The sequence below is a fragment of the Alternaria atra genome (genome assembly GCF_907166805.1).
Source record: "Alternaria atra isolate CS162 genome assembly, contig: 35, whole genome shotgun sequence".
Lineage (NCBI taxonomy): Eukaryota > Fungi > Ascomycota > Dothideomycetes > Pleosporales > Pleosporaceae > Alternaria > Alternaria atra.
In genome coordinates, this window is record NW_025091334.1 from 1,224,676 (window position 1) to 1,242,048 (window position 17,373).

The 17,373-nt window shown below is 52.2% G+C and overlaps 5 protein-coding genes across 5 annotated transcripts; 2 read left to right on the forward strand and 3 right to left on the reverse strand.

Annotated features, from left to right (window-relative positions):
• Positions 1-1,359: 1,359 nt before the first annotated feature.
• Positions 1,360-4,462, forward strand: ALTATR162_LOCUS11316 (uncharacterized protein; the record flags this gene model as incomplete). The annotated part of the gene is made up of 2 exons (XM_043318958.1): positions 1,360-2,186; positions 2,251-4,462. 2 exons carry the CDS (start codon positions 1,360-1,362, stop codon positions 4,460-4,462), a joined length of 3,039 nt encoding a protein of 1,012 aa, XP_043174893.1.
• Positions 4,463-5,268: 806 nt separating this feature from the next.
• Positions 5,269-5,490, reverse strand: ALTATR162_LOCUS11317 (uncharacterized protein; the record flags this gene model as incomplete). Its single annotated transcript, XM_043318959.1, has 1 exon — positions 5,269-5,490. The coding sequence occupies one exon, from the start codon at positions 5,488-5,490 to the stop codon at positions 5,269-5,271; it is 222 nt and encodes a 73-aa protein (XP_043174894.1).
• Positions 5,491-7,746: 2,256 nt separating this feature from the next.
• ALTATR162_LOCUS11318 (uncharacterized protein) lies at positions 7,747-9,563 on the reverse strand (the record flags this gene model as incomplete). Its single annotated transcript, XM_043318960.1, has 3 exons — positions 7,747-8,772; positions 8,828-9,279; positions 9,341-9,563. The coding sequence occupies 3 exons, from the start codon at positions 9,561-9,563 to the stop codon at positions 7,747-7,749; spliced, it is 1,701 nt and encodes a 566-aa protein (XP_043174895.1).
• Positions 9,564-10,251: 688 nt separating this feature from the next.
• On the reverse strand, positions 10,252-12,673 carry ALTATR162_LOCUS11319 (uncharacterized protein; the record flags this gene model as incomplete). Its single annotated transcript, XM_043318961.1, has 8 exons — positions 10,252-10,748; positions 10,798-11,084; positions 11,132-11,499; positions 11,551-11,633; positions 11,681-12,149; positions 12,200-12,300; positions 12,352-12,520; positions 12,569-12,673. 8 exons carry the CDS (start codon positions 12,671-12,673, stop codon positions 10,252-10,254), a joined length of 2,079 nt encoding a protein of 692 aa, XP_043174896.1.
• A 3,766-nt stretch (positions 12,674-16,439) lies between these two features.
• Positions 16,440-17,147, forward strand: ALTATR162_LOCUS11320 (uncharacterized protein; the record flags this gene model as incomplete). Its single annotated transcript, XM_043318962.1, has 1 exon — positions 16,440-17,147. The coding sequence occupies one exon, from the start codon at positions 16,440-16,442 to the stop codon at positions 17,145-17,147; it is 708 nt and encodes a 235-aa protein (XP_043174897.1).
• Between the last annotated feature and the right edge of the window lie 226 nt (positions 17,148-17,373).

Genomic DNA, 17,373 nt, shown 5'->3' on the forward strand with positions numbered 1-17,373 from the left:
ATTACTGGAAGCACCTTCGGTTTTTGTACCGGTAAAACGGCTGTAACAACTGTCTCGAGGACTTGGCATTGCTTGGTACGAGGCACTCGATACTTAGAGTAGCAACCAGAACGAGTAGGGTGGAGTGAAGGCTTTCGTGAAAGAGACTAGCGTGGAAAATTCGATCTGATTAGATGCAAAGATGATCTTATCAGCGGTCCTTCGGGGTTCGCGATGCCCGCGGGAAACTCGGATCTTGGGTAGATGAGGAAGATGCGACGTGTTGCTTATACGTGAATGTGACGATGAGATGAAGCTGCTGTGGTGCATCCTTTCTTTGTCTTCAGATTTTGAGACTTTAACTGAGATTGTTTGAAGATGCTGAAGGGTACATGCTGCTGCCGATGCAGTCGGCTACACACAATTGATGCCGGTCCATTTCGAGGACCCGAGCGCAGTCGGAATTAGATCGTCATCATGATCGTGATTGAAGGCATCCATAACGTTGGGCTTAGAAGCACTGCGCCTCTTTGCTATTACAGTTGTGGCAACGCGCTCCTATGTTGCAGCGTCTCAATGGTGTTTCGGCCGGCTAAAGGTCTGCGGTACACAGTGACATGCTACAGCGGGCTATGCGTCAGATGACATATTAACCCGTACCCGTCTGATGTGAGACCGTGCCGACCCTCGAGCGGCAGACAGGAATCGACTCGTGAGCAGCAGGTGGGATGAATGATGCAGTCCGTGGGGTGTTCTGTTCACTTGCCAGTTGTGCATGAAGAATTGCTTCTGCACGAGTGCCGACATGCCGCCCCTGTGTATGGTTCGCGAACCCCTAGAAGAAACCTAGCGCTCCTGCCTATCGTTATCACATAGAATGCGTTGTACAGGGCGTGGGTATCTATGAAGCCTCTTCCATAAGACGGTCAAGCCTCAGCTGACAAGGCGAGGAGTGTGTTGTTCGTCTTGTTGCGGGCGTGCAGGTCTTTGTGCGATGCGCTGGCAGGCTTCGGTTCGTGCCTGAAATGCGCGCCTCGGGTGCGTCAGCGCTCCCGTCGACGGGTCCAGGGCAACAATGGTATGCTGGACCTGCCGTCCTTTCACGACGTTAAACCTCGTACATGATCAACTGCAGCGCTTCAAATGCCCACGACGTCTGCGCGCCACAACCCTTGTACCGACAGCGACAGCTCAGTCCCCGCGCTGCGGCCCTGTCCAACGGCTGTGTGCCGCGTACTCAGTACAGCAGCCTCATCTACTTTGACCGCCCATTCGCACCCGGGCCTCGCTGCTATCCAGGCCCCAACCAGCGAAGACGCGCCGGAGCCCGCACAGGATGCCACGAGTGCTCTGGCCCATTGAAGCAAAAGCACGTCCATGATGACTTCGACCGCACCCACTGCCGATGACCTCGACGGCTTCCAGTCCATGACCGGTGTTGAGGAGAGTGCAGAGCCCACGACGTCAACGCCCACCCGCGACGACCCCACGACAAACATGGCCAGAGACACGTCTGCACCGCCCATGCGCCAACATCCGCTGGCCGGGCAGCGTCCTTTCAACGTGGCCAGCTCGCCATCGCCGCTGTCGTCGCGAGAGGCCTCTCCAGCTCGCCCGCACCAGCGCAATTCCACCCCGTCAGGCGCCAGTGTGAGACCTGGCTTCCGTTCACGCAAGAGCAGCGCCGATGCCAGCCCCAGTCGAGGTTCCAGCAGCTTGTCCAACTCGACGACGGCCCCGGGCCATGCCTCGCCGACGGTGCAGCGTGCTCTGTCGTCGACCAGCATACCTGAACTCACTCCTACATCATCGACCGACACTGTACGAGCCCCGCGCCCTTCCAAGCCATCGTCAAAGTCCAATTCGGGCGAGACGACACCCCATTGGCCCCTCTCGCCGCGCCTCAAATCACCACCGCCGGGCGATGACGGCCGCTCACGTTCGCGCACAAACTCGCTCCGTGCCCAAATCAAGAAGCCAGAAGCCCAGTCTACGCCCTCGATCGTCGTCCAGAGCTCATCGCCAGCCTCGGTCTCCCGCTTCCCAGTGAGAGAAGAGGCGCCCGCGAGCGACCCCGACGAGCCTCAGCCACAGCACCCAACCAAAGCACCCTCTCGGAGTTCCGGCGGCGTGGCTCCTAAGCTCGCAACGGTGCAAGAATCTAGCTTGCCTGCCACACCCGGATTTGACGGTCTAGAGCCGCAAAGGTACGCTTTCCCCGCAACGGCCCCACTGTTTGTCATCGCGACGCACGTTAGACTAACCACGGAGCCAATTTCCGTTGCCATCCGCAAACTTTGTTAACCTCGCTATTAGCTTTGTTCCCTCAGCGACTGCCCACAAATTCGATCAGGACCGAAATGACGTCAATTCGTCCAAAGTCACCGAAGACCTCAGCACCAAGCACGACAGCACCAAGCACGACAGCACCAAGCACGACAGCACCAAGCACACGGAGAGTGGTAGCGACAGCGCGACCAAAAGCGCCAAGAAAGGCAAGATGCAGGAGCATCGTTCCACCTATACTCATCGGCCACACACCGTCTCCTCGAAGCCCTCCCTCTCCTCAATGTCGACACGATCGCGAGACCCGCCCCTCCGCAATATGACGGTCGAAACCGAGACCGTGCCCTCAGTCGCACAACCATCCATTGTGAACCAGGACAGGTCCGCATCTGGTCGCGTAGATGGCGGCGTAAGGCTAAAGGCCAGCAACGAAACAATTCGACCTAAGAAGGAAAGGAGAGCACCCAAACGGAAGGCCGCATCCATCAATGCAGGCACTGGTAGGTTGCAACAGATTTCTTACCACTACTATTCCCCGAGCCGGCCGGAATCCGGCTCTCGCTCCAGCATAAATCCGTGGTTCGGTAGCCCCGTCTCATACCGTTCGTATGACGACCGGCGGTCATTGTTGACCATGTCACCCCCGAGTCCAGAGCCACGCATGGCTCCTCTCCGCCCTCCCCATCTCAAATATTTTTATTCCAGCACTAACACAAGTTTTCGCACAGCTTCATCCAAAGCAGATGTATTCGAACAAAAGGTGGCCAGCGCCGTCGACGAGGCCGACTCCTCTGACTCCGATGCCACCTTCATTTACGAATCGAATCCTCCCGAGCAGCCGCACCGAAGCCGCCAACATCACTCGCGAACGCCAAGCATGACGTCACTAGCCAGTCTCACGGACCCACGACTCCAGATCCGCGATACGCACAAGCACCCAAGCAAGAAGAGCAGCATAAAGTTTACGAACCCGTACAACAATCCGAGCATTGATGGCGACGACCGAGGCGAGGGCACCATGCGGATAGGCTCTGGACGAGCGGGTGGAGGTAGCCACCATCACCACATTGGAAGGCATGGCCAGGGTCGTGGCGCCCTAAGCCACCTTGCCATGGACAGCGACACATCCGTACCACAATCTTCGCGCGCACGTGGCCCATCTTCGAGACATGCGTCGCAACCCAACAGCCCTCGCTTCCATACTTTCAATGTTGGGAACGGTCATAGCAACGGCAGCAAGAAAAGTGGGGAATATTCTGCAGCGTACGATATTGACGCCGAGAACATTGCCGATGATGAGCGCACGCCGCTGATCCAGTCCGGGCGAAGTCCACGTTCAGCCCGAACATCCCGCCAGCGAAATACCATCACTATACGCCAACTAGAGCGCAGGCATCACCGCGACGGCGGATGGTGTCGCCGGTTCGCTGGCTGCCTCGTCCTTACGATTCTGCTGCTCGTCGTTGTATTCTGCGCCATTGGACTCGTCTTTGCTACCACGAAGCCTCTCACTAGTCTCGTGGTGCGAGATATTCAGAATGTTGTAGCGAGTCAAGAGGAAGTTATGTTGGATCTCATAGTCAACGCGGTCAACCCTAACATCATTGGCGTTACTGTATCTGACATGGACATTTCCCTGTTTGCTAAGAGCAAGCACGTCGGGTCGGATACTTGGTGGCGCGAGCACGGAAACGGTCCACATGACGACGTAGAACATTGGACACCGATCAAAGAAGAAGCAACTGCGGAGATCTCGATTACCGGTGTAGACGAAGGGACCGATCCTATCGAAGGCGAACCTCGTACCATGCTGCTAGGCCGCATTGCCCACTTCGACTCACCGCTAAACTTTGAAGGTTCCTTTTTCCAGCGGAAACGCGCCGAATCTATTGGCGAGCTCCGACTTTCGCATCCCGGAAACAAAACGGAAGCCGGAGGCAGCGAGCGATGGGAGGAGGTTCTGCAATATCCTTTCGAGTTGATTGTGAGAGGCAACTTTAAGTACACGCTGCCTCTCAGCACGCAGGAGTTCAAAGTCCCTGTCACGGCATCCCATTACTACGATCCGGACATCGAGCGCAAGAAGAAGCTCGAAATTTCAGAGAACAATGAAAAGAGGAGGAATGTATTACCTGTATCAACAAAACCATGGGGACGTTATGACCGCAGAGCCCTGCCGTTCTGGAGTCTCCGATAGCATATTGTTCATTTTTGTAACACAATGGTCACCGAACGAGAGGGGTCTGCACAACCGTGCGACCCCAGCATCCATCGCCCAAAAGAAACTGATACCCACTAAACACGAGTTCACGACCCAATAGATCTGTCCGGCCCGGCAATTGCGACATCAGCAAACGCGTTGCCCTTTTTCTTCGGCTCCACAGCCGTTCACGAATTTCTTTTTTGATCTGCAAACCACCACACCGCCTCATTGAATTGGCTGTGCGCATTCTCTCATAGCGAGTGTTTTCAACCCCCCTCGACTTTGCGCTTCAGCGATGGTGTTTGTATCATTACATTTTCAGCATTTTTCAACTTTTGGTGGACTTGGCCTCCGTCCCCTCACAGTTTCCGTGCTTTTCTGATTTTACGCTTGGAGGTGGATCGCTTTTGTGTATCCAAACACACTCATTTTGATCTCTCTTCCATGTATCCATAATTTAGCCCTTTTTTTTGTTTTGCTTGAAGCTTTGTTTGTTCAATAGCGGCTAGGGTGGGTGCATAGGTTAGGTATGGCATGGCATGGTAGGAACTGGAAAGATATTCGCATCGCACTGGGAGTAAGGGATTGTAGGAATGATATTGAGTTACCCGTACCAATTTTTCTTCTCTTGTGTCATGATTCGTGTTTGTATGGCCACGAGCTTTTCACTGTCAATTAATGGGGGTAGCTGGTTGAGAAGGTGAGTCGTGGGAGAGATCATCTTGGATTATCTACCGAAAGCTGACTAATCTAACTGCTACTGTTTACTTTCAGCGTTTGCAACGGGGACGCTCTGTACGTTAAGAAAACTCCACAGCGAGTCTTGATCTAGTGACCTTGGAAGTGCGGTGACCTTGTCCGGGAGCGTATTCCCTGGATGATTCCTTGGGTAGATCATGGAGTTGCTCGGGCTCGGCCGTCGTCTCCTCCTCGATGTCGGCGTGGAGGGACTCATCGCCCGAGGCTCCGTCGGCAGCTGGTCCCATCTTGTCTGGAGGTATCGCTTTTCCTTTTGTCTGCATGTAAGTATCGGAGTTGGAATTTGTGGACCCAAGAAACCTACAGATTGACGTAGCCCTATCTCAAGTCTAGATGGGTTGAGCAATGGATCGTTCGTTTGCGTGCTCCACAGCAATTGCGAAGGTGATATTGTAGTAGGACTGCGCTAATCAATTGGCGGGGAATGAGAATAGGGCCCAATGCGGTTACGCAACGGGAGCCTATTGTGTAAAGAGTCGCATAGATAGTAGTGAAAGCAAGTGGGTTGCATTGTATATGGCCGCCAACGGCCTCATGACAGTCCTTCAGAAGCGCTTCATTAGCTAGTAGACTCCAGTATTGATTTCTCATATATATGCTACTTGAACTAGAATCAAACTGGGGTCTGCGACAGGCTGCTTCTAGCTGGATATCTAGTTCCATGTTGAGGAGCGTCACAGGCCTAGCACATGTTCAACTGACAGGCAAAATACTCCATGCTCAATTCTCTGCCGTGTAATGGTAGAGGCGAAACTATAGCCTGGATCATGTGGAGAAATTTTGACACGTTCGGCCCCGCAGGTTCATCATTCACTATCGGTTGCGACTACAGTCAAAGCTCCAGCCGGCCCAAGCTTCTGTCTCGCGCCACTCGCTCTTTCTTTTCAGTTTCCTCATCTTGTCTGCTCTTCTTTTTCTTCAGTCGTACCCACATCAACTAGATGTAGTACGATACGCAACCTGGGTGTATGTTAGCCCGCGCCAGCCGCCGCCGCTTGATCAACTGTATTCCCTGACAACTCGATATCCGTGACTAAAGTAAGCGATTGTATCATTCACAGGCGGCCTCTACATATCTCACCTTTCATATGTGCAGATCGCCGGGTTCTGGCGTACTCGCGAGCGCGCAGACACCACAGAAACGAGAACACTATTCGATTGGCGAACGCGACTGAGTGAACCCAGCAGGTTTGCTGGACCCCCACAGCGGCTGGTAGTTTTATCTACCAGTCGGCTGGCCTCTAGTCTTTTTGGATTCAGGTTTGGCAGGGTCTATGCTGAGTTTGGGAAAGTGATAGCTTCCCTAACACCACATAGGTCGGAGCTAGAGTAGGGTCGCAAGATCACTATCTCTATCTCTGGCATCTTTCGCTTCTCTCTCCGGGGATGGCGAGGTGCCCCGGCAGATCGGCTTCATGCTTTAGGGTCCGTCGTCTGGTTCAGGTAGGAAGCAGTCTCTGCGTGTATGTCAGGTTGAATGTCGGAAAGAGATCGGCAGTCCCAATTGCCTTCTTGGTGGTCCTGATACAGGCCACAGCGATAGTGGTTCAAATCCACTTCCGATTCGACCCGCCGCCGGTATCCCTCTCTCGGGCGATGCGCGCGGAAGATGTCTACGACAAGAAGTTTTCTTCGGAAGACTTCTGACAGGTCAGATGACCCACGATATATGGCATACAAGCACGAGGCCCACCTACCGACGACAGAGAGACGGAACGATCGTCTGAGATTGTCACAAACCTAAGATGCTCTTGTGTTTCTCGAACCGCGGCACTTGGAGGGGTACTTTAACACGTTCCTATCCAAGACTGCCAACCCTCGTGTGGCTGTTCGTTGCCCTCAATGGAAGATCCTATGTCTCCGTAGGTATCCTTTTGTGTGTTTGGCTACAGTCGGGCGGGCCTACGTAGTCACAGCATCACATCCGCCATCCTCCTGAGGTCCATCTGCGCGACGTAAGACTCGCGTAGTGACAAGAATCATACCCAGGAGTTTCCTGTGGCACTGGGGGCTTGGCGAGACTTCAACATCTCAACTCATGTAAGTGTGCGCTAGCATCAGCAGCGATAACTCTCGCACTTCAAAGACCATGCGTAAAGCCACACGACGTAAGCCGTCCATTGGCAGGTCTCTACTGGGATTCAACTTCCAGTATCTTTTTCATTGAGTCGTGTGCCTTCAAGGCGGGTTTTGAGGAAGAAGAAAGTAGCTTAATAGTTAGGACTAGATGTATGTATTAGCACAATAACTTATGGCTTACCCGGTTAAGATATTCTGAGTAACTTCCTGATGTGTCGCCTGCTAGACCGGAGTAGCAGGACGGTGCTGTCACACCTCCTGGGTTAGTTGAGTGATGTGACGTTTACATCCAGAAGGACGCTAGTCTAATCAAGCCATCTACCTCGGCAACTACGCAAAGCAGGGAAATCTGATAAAGGCATCATCACTGAGATTATGCTCCCGAGACACACATAGTCTGTACATATGTGTTGCATTATAAACATGATAACCTGTGCTATTTACACCTGATCCAAGACCAAGCTATCCCAAAGCCACCCTCTCCATTGGGTAGTCCTAGTAACCTTGATATCTATGCGGTTACTTCCATTACTCTTCAAAGCGCCTTCTGCGATCGGAAGCTCTAGCAACCTCCATTCACCTGCTCGTGTAGCACCACGATACGTATCTTGGCTGTTCAGTAGACTGGCACTCGTGATATTTCCCACTTTGACATCGTTGAGCAGGATGTCGCAGCTTGAGCCCTGGGAGAAGCCAGCGAGGGATACCGTCAGTTTAGCGGCGGCGGTGCTCTTGGACGGGAAGAGAACGGACCAGGTGCCGAGGGCAGATTGACCGAAACACCAGTCAGCGGGAGAGCTAGTACCGACGGTGTAAGTAAGATTTGCAGGGCACTTGGAGATGCGGCCGTGTTCGTATGGGTGGGCCGGGTCAGCAAGTTTGAAACCATCAGTAGTGCGATCGAAGTCGCCAATCTGGAAGATGCGCTTCTGGCTGTCGGTAACCTTCCAGGTCATTTCTTTGAGGTTCGTGTTCTTGCCCTCGCGGATCTCAACATCGTTCTGGGTAAAATTTGTTGTGACATCGCCGATTGCGCCGCCGTTGCCCCAAGCGTAGAGCGCATATGTGCCGGTGCGTATGTCGTGAATATCGAATTTGCCGTCCTCATCTGCGTAGGTGGTATAGTAGTAGTTCTGTCCTTGGTCGAGCGTTGACACTGTGGTGTTGCGGTTGTCTCCGAGGAAGACAGCAGCGCCGGCAGCTGGACGTCCGTCGCTCAGGAGAAGCTTGCCCTGCATCTTGCCGCGGGATTGGTAGGGCTTGTTCTCGAACCATTTATAAGGCCAAGCTGCTTCTTCTTTCTCCCAGCGGGCTGCAGCGTCGTCTTTGCTTCCATCGTTCAGGTACCAGAGCCATGGACCCCAAATCTTACCATCAGCGAAGGAATCACGCGCAATGGCCTGGTAATGTGTGCCATGAATCATGTTCAGCTGAACTGCGTCTCCGGTCCGGGATTCACGATGGATCTTTAAGAAGTCAGAACAAAGTCATCTGCCAGCAGGACAACTATATCGAACTTACCATGAGCTCCTGCTTGAGATGATCGCCGTTGTAGTAGTCCTTTCCAGGGTTGAAGTACCAGCTTCCCACCTCGTCGCCATAAACACCGTAGTATGTCTGATCCCGGACGAAGCCACTCCAGTCGTACTTCGTCAGGAAGGATCCGTCAGCTTTTTGCCAGGTTTCATCCTGCACGTTTGTACCTTGAAGGTACTCTTCCAATGCGGGCAGCACGCCATCTTTGACGTTGTTATGACCGCGAGGGAATGAGGTATTGTCGAGGCGCCACAAAGTACGGAACTCGCCCAATGTAGGTAGGGCATGATTCACAAAGTACTGGTATGCACCTGGGAGATCATCGTAGATTACCCAATGAAAGTCGCCTTCCTTCGCCGTGAACTTGACATTGATGTAGTCGGTATCTGAATCGACAATCGCGGCGGATGTCCAGTTCAGATCAGATGCGGCACCGTCTATCCACTAGTCAGTTACGTGATATTTTTGTGTTTCGTCTAGCGCGCTGCTTGCACATACTGTAGCTAACATAATGCCCAACGGCATTTCCGACGCGATCCTTCCCGTTGTACCACAACTTATTGGCATACTGGCGATTCTGTGTAACGTTCCAGATCTCGTTACCAATAACCCAAGTCGAGTCTCCAAGCTCTTTCAGAAAGCTCTTGGGCTTCTTTGCGCGCTCTTCTACTGGGGCCGCAGCAGCAAGGGCAGCAAGACCGAGTAACTTGAATGCGCTCATCGTGAATGCAATGATACGCGAGTATGATTGGCGAGGATGGAGATAATAAATCCATGGTTTCTCTAGGTATTATATATCGTTGCGCATATGCGCGTGGCTGGATGAGAGCACCCATGTCTCTCGGTGGAGATATCCCGAACCTATTACCGGGTAACCACTGGGGTCGCGGGGTACCTGGAGTCTACCCCGGACGACTTGATCGACAAGAACATTGTTCCTGCAATCGCGGTTCTTCGCTCTTTAGTAGCGCGTTCTTAGGGCGATGTACAGACGCGGACGCATTCTGGAAATAGGAAGGCGTTCGTAGTGACACGAGTCGTTCAGGGTCCGCGGCATGAGGCTCGCTGCACAACGTGGTCAACGGCTATATCGTTGGGCGAAGAAGCACCGAAATTAGCTTGAAAGCGTTAGTTAGAGATAAAATCGATATCACGAGGTACCAGTAACCGGGTCGGTGCTTGCGGTAGTGTTGAATTCAGGAGGCGTGGAAAGACACCGAGCGGGACGCTTACCATTTGCGGACAGCTTCCACTAATCCGCCATACTCGCACCGCGAACACTAAATCCCCAAAGATAACAACATTCAAGAAACTGAACTTTGAAAAAACCTTGAAATTGAGCACAGGATATAAAACAATCTAATAGTGACTACAGAGCGTTGTGGATAATCCTCAATTACATGCAACGCTTACTCCTCCAATGCCTTCGCGTCAGCCTCCTTGGGCGTGTGCGTCCCTGATTCAGCCGTCTTTTCACCTTCAACCACCGTAATCGGCCCTCCGCGACGACCGCCCTTACCGGTGATATCGCGCCACATGCCACCAAAGTTCCTTGCTAAGCTCTCACGGCCTTCCCATAGAGGATACACACCTACAGCCATAGTACTGCACATCAGCCAGATGATGCCAACGACGACCCAACCCGAGAAGAACGATTGGCTGAAGATATAGCCTGAACCATAGAGAGGCATTGGCCAAAGTACGAGTAGGACGAGTGTCAAGGTTGCAGTAGTGATCTTTGCGATCTTGGAGGCGCGGAATAGTTTGGCTTGCTCGGCGGCTTCGGCTTCTGGGGAGAGGGCAGCATGACGGCCGTGCACGGCTTCGAGGTCCATATGAGCGGCTGCTGTGACGTCCGAATCGTCCACAAGGCGAATGTTCTTCATTGATACCCAGTCATAGTTGTCTTGGTCTTCATCAGCACGCGCTCAACACAGAAGTAGAGTACAACTTACCGACTCCAAAAATCAGCGTCAAAACTGGGATGAAGATGACAGGCGATAGCAACGCAACGACGTTACCAGCCAGCATGGGGTTGTTGGCGCCAGATGTGGCGACGGTGATGACACCATCGTTCAGCTTAGATGTGGTGACGAGCCAAGCGGTGATGCTGCAGCAAAGGCCCAGTACTGGCGACAAAGTTGCCGCCCACTTGTTCTGACCTTTCCACATCAATGTGAGAGTTGCTGGAAGCACCGCGGAAGAGATGATCACGCCCATGAAGACGTACAGCCAGCCCATGCTTGCAGATGTCAGCAAGTTCGGGCACAGCAGCTAGTAGAGACTTACCTGATACCAGCATACCAGAGCCCCGTTGAGAATGCAGCCATGACGAGTCCAAATCCGCATACACATACATGTGACGTGTATACGAGGCGTCGACCACTTGCGCTGGGGTTGATATAGGTCCCGTAAATGTCGTACGTCAGGATACTGGAGACGGCAATGAGTTGTGCAGAAAAGGCGGACGTCACGGCCATGAATACGACCAGGAGCGTAGCCACTGCACCGCCAGATCCAAGAAGCGCAACTGCAGCATATGGAAGTGTGAGACCGGCACTGATTGACGCTTCATCCATGCCGTTGGGATAAGTGGGGAAGTACTCGGTGCTCTGTAGTGCAAGCGCGGCGAGACCCATGGTGGTTGCGCAAAGCCACTGGTAATGGCATTAGAACGAAGCCCAGATGGAAACTGATGAGAAGCTTACCGGGATAGCGAACCAGGATAAACCACCAATGATATAGCCAGGAAGCGCATGCACTGGAGATGCGGCAATAGCCTTGTTGTAGTCTGGGAATTGTCAGCTTTCACTCTCACTCTAGCAACGAATGACTTACATCCGTTGTCCATAAACACAGTTCCAAAGTTCCCAATGATGTTGATCACGAAGAAGATGGCGCCATCCTTACTCCTCATTGTGAGATAACTTCCACCAGCGTTACCAGGAACTGGTGCCACCGCCGATAGCTCCTGCAACCGCTCATAAACAGCTTTTGGCGATCCAAGCCGGTCTCCAGTCGCGTAAGTCGTGAAGGCGAAGGTAAGCAGGATGATAAGAAGAATGACCGTGTGCACATAATCTGTAAGGAAGGTAGCCTTGATGCCACCGAACATCGTGTAGACTACGACACCCAGAGGGAGCAGGAAACAAGCGGCTGCTGTAGGCACGCCGGTTAAAGAGCTGATTACGGCCGATCCGCCAGTCAACAGCATGGCTGTAACGAGTATGTTGGTAAAGAGACCAAAAGTGATGTATACAAAGTGTGTAGCCTTTCCATAACGAGCACGCACAGCTTCCAGGAACGTCTATCGCATGATTAGAATTGATACTAGTACCATGAATCCATTACACTCACATGGGCGTTGGGAGCTCGCCTCTTTAGTTCGATCGCGACGGTAGCAAATAGCAAGATCTGAACAGTGGCTCCGGCGGCATACCAGAGAGGTCCAGAAACACCTACAGATGATCAATACTTGTCATCTTGGGGTGATTTCGTTTTGAACATACCGTAGCGGAAAGCGACCGAGGAACTCTGCAGCAGCGTAGCTGCCCATGTCCAGGACGACACTACTGCTGAGGCTACAAGACCAGACTTGACTGTGCGACCAGCAGTCGAAAACATTTCAGACGTTTGCACCTCATTGTTGTAGCGTTTAAGAACCCACGTAGTGAAGACCTTGAGATTGTTAGCCCTTGATGCTTGTGATGAAAAGATCCTCCATACCATGCCAAGTGCGAAGAGAAAGCCGACACCAAGCACAATGCCATAACCCCAAGCCTGACCCAGAGGTGAGGCTGAAGGCCCTATAGGGGTACCGCCGCCAGCCATGTCGGAAGATGGAGCGTGCTTCAGAGTCAAGCTTTAGAGCAGAGCGTTGGCTATCAAACCATCTCAGCGGGGCATACGAAGTATCTATACCCCAATCCATCCCCCACGATTACCGTTCCCCGGCTTCATCTCGGTCCCAAGACTGCTATCTCGAGCATTTTCAACCGCACACAGCAACCGTCTTCACGGCGCAATTGAGCCGGCGCATAATTGGCTGAAGATAGGCACATATCAATACTAGGTAACGTGTAACGAAGGCCAAGCCTAGAGGCTTGTCGTTTTCTACGCAATTTTGAAGCTTGTCTCAGCAACGAAGTCTTGTTGTAGGGTCTTTTGAAGTTCTTAGCCGACTGGGCACTGCAGGATGGCTCGCCTATGCTGATAAGGAACGAGGGCTCGCAACGAACATGCATCGCGCTTGTCTCATAGTGGCGGGCAAGACCGAACGGTGCAGCGGAACCTTTCTTGCTGCAATCTGAGTGGCTAGCATAAGTGAGTGTTTGCTTGGGCAGAAAACCTAGGTCTGGGCGTGGAGATGGTGGTCATGTTAGAGGCATGTTGGGGTTGGTGGTTATGATGAGGTAAACAAGAGACTGAAGATAAGCGATAGCGTGGTAGCCAATAAGAAGGTGCTCATAGTGGGGTCCGACATCGGCTTGCAGGAGCCAACCCCCTGTGTCCCAGCTTCCTCCACAGTGCTGATCGACGTGTATCTTCGTAACGTTGCTGTTACTCGATTACTTCGACAAATGCAAGCCCATTTCCCTGAGGAGGTACTTTAGTAATTATGCACCCTCAAAGAAGACGACTAGCGTCCTAAGTTCATACCCGAAATGACTGAGGACCTTTCCGTCGCTGACAATGCACTCAATACTCCCACTTCGCGAAGATCGAGGGGCGCCACATCGACCTTGCACTTTTCTAGGTCAAAAGAATGATGGACCTGCTTGGACGTTAGTTTGCAAAGGTGTATCGCTGCCACCAACTACAACAAAAGGATCGGAACCATCCTCACGCATCTACACCCCAACCGAAACATCAACTAGCGTTTTTTTGCAGCTCGTGATCTTTGCAGGCTTTAGTCATTTGCTAACTGTATTTAAGGATAGACAAGCGCCCGTAGGAGATCAAAATACATGCTTATCTGGTTGATCATAGGGCTGCCCCCAAGCCTGCTAGACTTATAGTTCCATTCTTGTTGAGTTCGCTCATCCATAACACTGGTCTCTCCATTGTATCGCCATATGCGCTCAGCAATTTGAGCCTCATATTCGTTTGTCACATTGATCAAGGCAGCATAATCGTCATCGTCCAACGATAGTTCGTCACTAGGGATCGATGGCCATGCTGCGTCCAATAATTGGAGTAAGGTCGTACTCTCTGGTCGACGTAATCCAGGTCCTATTGCGATACTCGGGTCAAAATAAAACGCCAACCGTTGACATTCCTGCTCTTTGGGACGCCTTGAGAGAGAGCTGGGTTCATTTCTCTCTACTAGTGCCACGCTAGTAGATCCTGAAGCCATCGGTAGCTCAGATAAGGGGATGAGGCCTCTGGTGGAAGACGTCGAGGGAAATTTTGAAGGCAGCACTGTCCAGAAGACCCACACAGTCAAAGACCGCAAGCCCAAATCTGCTACGGCACAACAATCAATCAATCAATCAACACCCGTTCGTCGGCATTTATCTCTTCTCGAGGATGTTCCTACCCGCCGGGATATGCCTGAAGAGGAGACTCCTGCCTTTGCGCAAGAGACATTTGTAGAGATAACACCCGCTTCTGCATGTGAGGACACACCAGCGGAGAAGACATACGCCTCTTCACGAGGAAGCATAGCTCGGTCTGAGACCGTAACATCATCGCCAATTGACACTTCAATCGCTCCAATTCCAATCTCAGAGCAAAGGCCTCTTCTCACCGGCTCCTCGATCTCGCACATCAAGAGTGACATACAGGCAAATATATCGAGACAAACACAAGCTTGACATCTCCCATCGTCTAGCTCAAACTCGCCACCAAGCACAACCCTGCGGCTCTCTGCCCCCATGACATCGGAAACTCACTAGAGTGGCAACGCTTGTATACAAGAGGATGAAGATGATACCACATCCGATATGGTGGACGACACCCGACAAAGCGAAGCTCGTAGTTCCTACAATGCGGATACGTCGGAATCCGCACTCTATAAGACAATCAACGAAATGAACGCAGTAGAGCTGTTGTATTGGTGCTTGCGAGATCGACAGAACAAAGCTTTTGGTGGGTACAGCGCAGCAGCACGTTTGTTGGAGCGACCAGAGATATTCATACCAGCGATCCGGACGCTGATGCTCCGCGTGCACAAGTATGTTGCTAAGGAGGGCGAACCGTTCCTTGACCTGAACATCGGTGGAAGAAATGACCAGCGAAATGACCAGCGGGTGTGAAGTAGACACTGGACAGAAAAATATGAGGTGTTTAAGCACACTGCTGAAGAACCGGAGCCAGAGTCCTCTTAATTGAAGATCAGGGGGCCATCGATCGGTTCGAGCTCAGACTTGGCCATTAGTGCGATCTAGTAGCAGTATGCTTACCCCCAGCGAGCAACCGACTGTGACTGACTCTTGCAGACCAAGTGTCAAAGGCTCGCGGCTTATTTCACTCACCACCCTGGCCATCTTGGTGCAGTGATCAAGACTAATACGAATGTTTCCGAGCACTGCTTTTCACAGACAATCTCGTACGATGCTGTAAGTGTACTTCGATTTGACCTTAGTGGACAGCCATCAGGCAGCGACACTTCCACAAACCGAACGTCACTGCACAAGATCGATGGTACGCGATCCGGAACCAGTCTCGTGTCAGCTGGGGAATGTTGTCCGATTTTATGGTATGAACGCTCCACTGTCTATTTCAACCCTCTTTGCTAATGAGTCAGACTTGATAATCGAAGCTGCTGGAGAACAAGGCAGCGCTGTGCATGAAGCCTGTTCAGTTCCTCTCCCAGCTTTTCACTCTGATCCACCTGAACCTCTTCCCCGTAATTTACCAGCGGCACTTGAGGTCTCGGACGATAATTACCTGGTGTACATCGGATGTACCTCGCACTTCACGTGCTGGTAGCAGGGCGGTCCAGAGCAAGAAACAGGCTGACTATGTTCTCGACTCTGAAGCCAAAACGAATGTTTTAATGACATGCGTGTCTCCGGGAGCGAACTTGACGGCTAAGATAGGAACCACTCGCCGCACGAATGAGATCGATGTTCAATGCAGGAGGCGTGTATGTTGGCGTCGTGCGATAGAGAAGCAATCGACAGTTAGGGCCCGGCCCGGCTTACTCATGGTGTCACAGTGCGGTCTGGGTTGGGGAAACGCCTGTCCAAGGTTACAGCTGCAGGCTTCCCACAGCATGTCAGACATCCCTGGAGATGACAGGACGGTCGGATCGAGGCTAGCGTCTGCATTCATGGCTTTGTAGCTGTCAGCACCTTCCTACGCAAGAACCACCGATTAAATGGTCGGAGCAGAGAGTTTTTTGGGGCAACTTGAGCTCTCAATCGAGAAGATGTAGCAACAAACACCAAGCTCGTACGAAGTTCGCCTTGTGTGATGTAGTGGCGTCTCGAGCTCCGCGGAGTGTGTCTATCTCACCGAAGTACTACCGCTATATGCAACCACCCCAGGCCTCTTTCCTGATTTGGTAAATTGCTTACGGTATCATTGAGGCACCTGGGCTTATATTCAAGGATGTTGGTTCCTGTCATTCCTTGAATCGGCCACCAGTATTATGTTGCTGCTTTTCATCGTCCTTGCATTTGCGATCAGTGTCATTGCTCACTCCACCCAAGATGGATGCCCGCGGAGGCTCGGTGCGAAAGGCGTGCGGGTTCGCATACCACCTACTTTCAACACTACCGATCGTAGCCATCACGGAAGACCATGGTCTGCGCCACCTGTTGGCTTCTACTTCAAGCCGTGGTCAATGATCCTCGCGTCGAATCCCCAATATGCTGCTATGCGGAATGTGCAATACGACCCGACACCGATCGACCCCTCTGACCCTACCGGACTTGCGAATGATCTCTTCTCATTCCAGTTCCCAGGCAATGACAGCGTGATAACAACATACGGCGTCGATACCCCGCATCCCCACTTCCCAGCAGTGCTTGACTACGCAGGAACCGGAATTCTAGTCGGAGCTACCAGTCAATACAGCATTCTGGTTTGGGGGTGCGACGCCAATAGAGTCCCGTACTATGCGAGCTACTCGACAGCAGCCGAGTTCACTGGCACACCCGCGGGTATCGATCTGATGAGCACGAGTGATCAAGGGCCTGATCAGGATACCATCGACGCTGTTGTGACGGCTTTAAAGAAACTAGGCAGCGACGAGATTACAAAGTATGTTGAGGTTTTGGAGAGGATGGTGCAGGATGGCTGGAGGAGGGGTATGCCCAGGGTATGTATATGGGCTGTAGGGAATGATACAAGCTAACGTAGGATCGCAGGCTACGTGTGACGATTATTGTAAGACAAATCAGGGCTTGATTGGGATTGTAGGATGACAAGGATCTGAAATAGGGTTAGCAGGTGATGCTCGAGGATCCACTGGTGGTGAGGAATGACTGCTCGCAAGTTTGGTTCAGTGTGGGCTTCCTAACTGGTGCATATGTAGAGTTTAGTCGATGATGAGAGGTGTTTCTTGTCTCGTGTTGAAATGT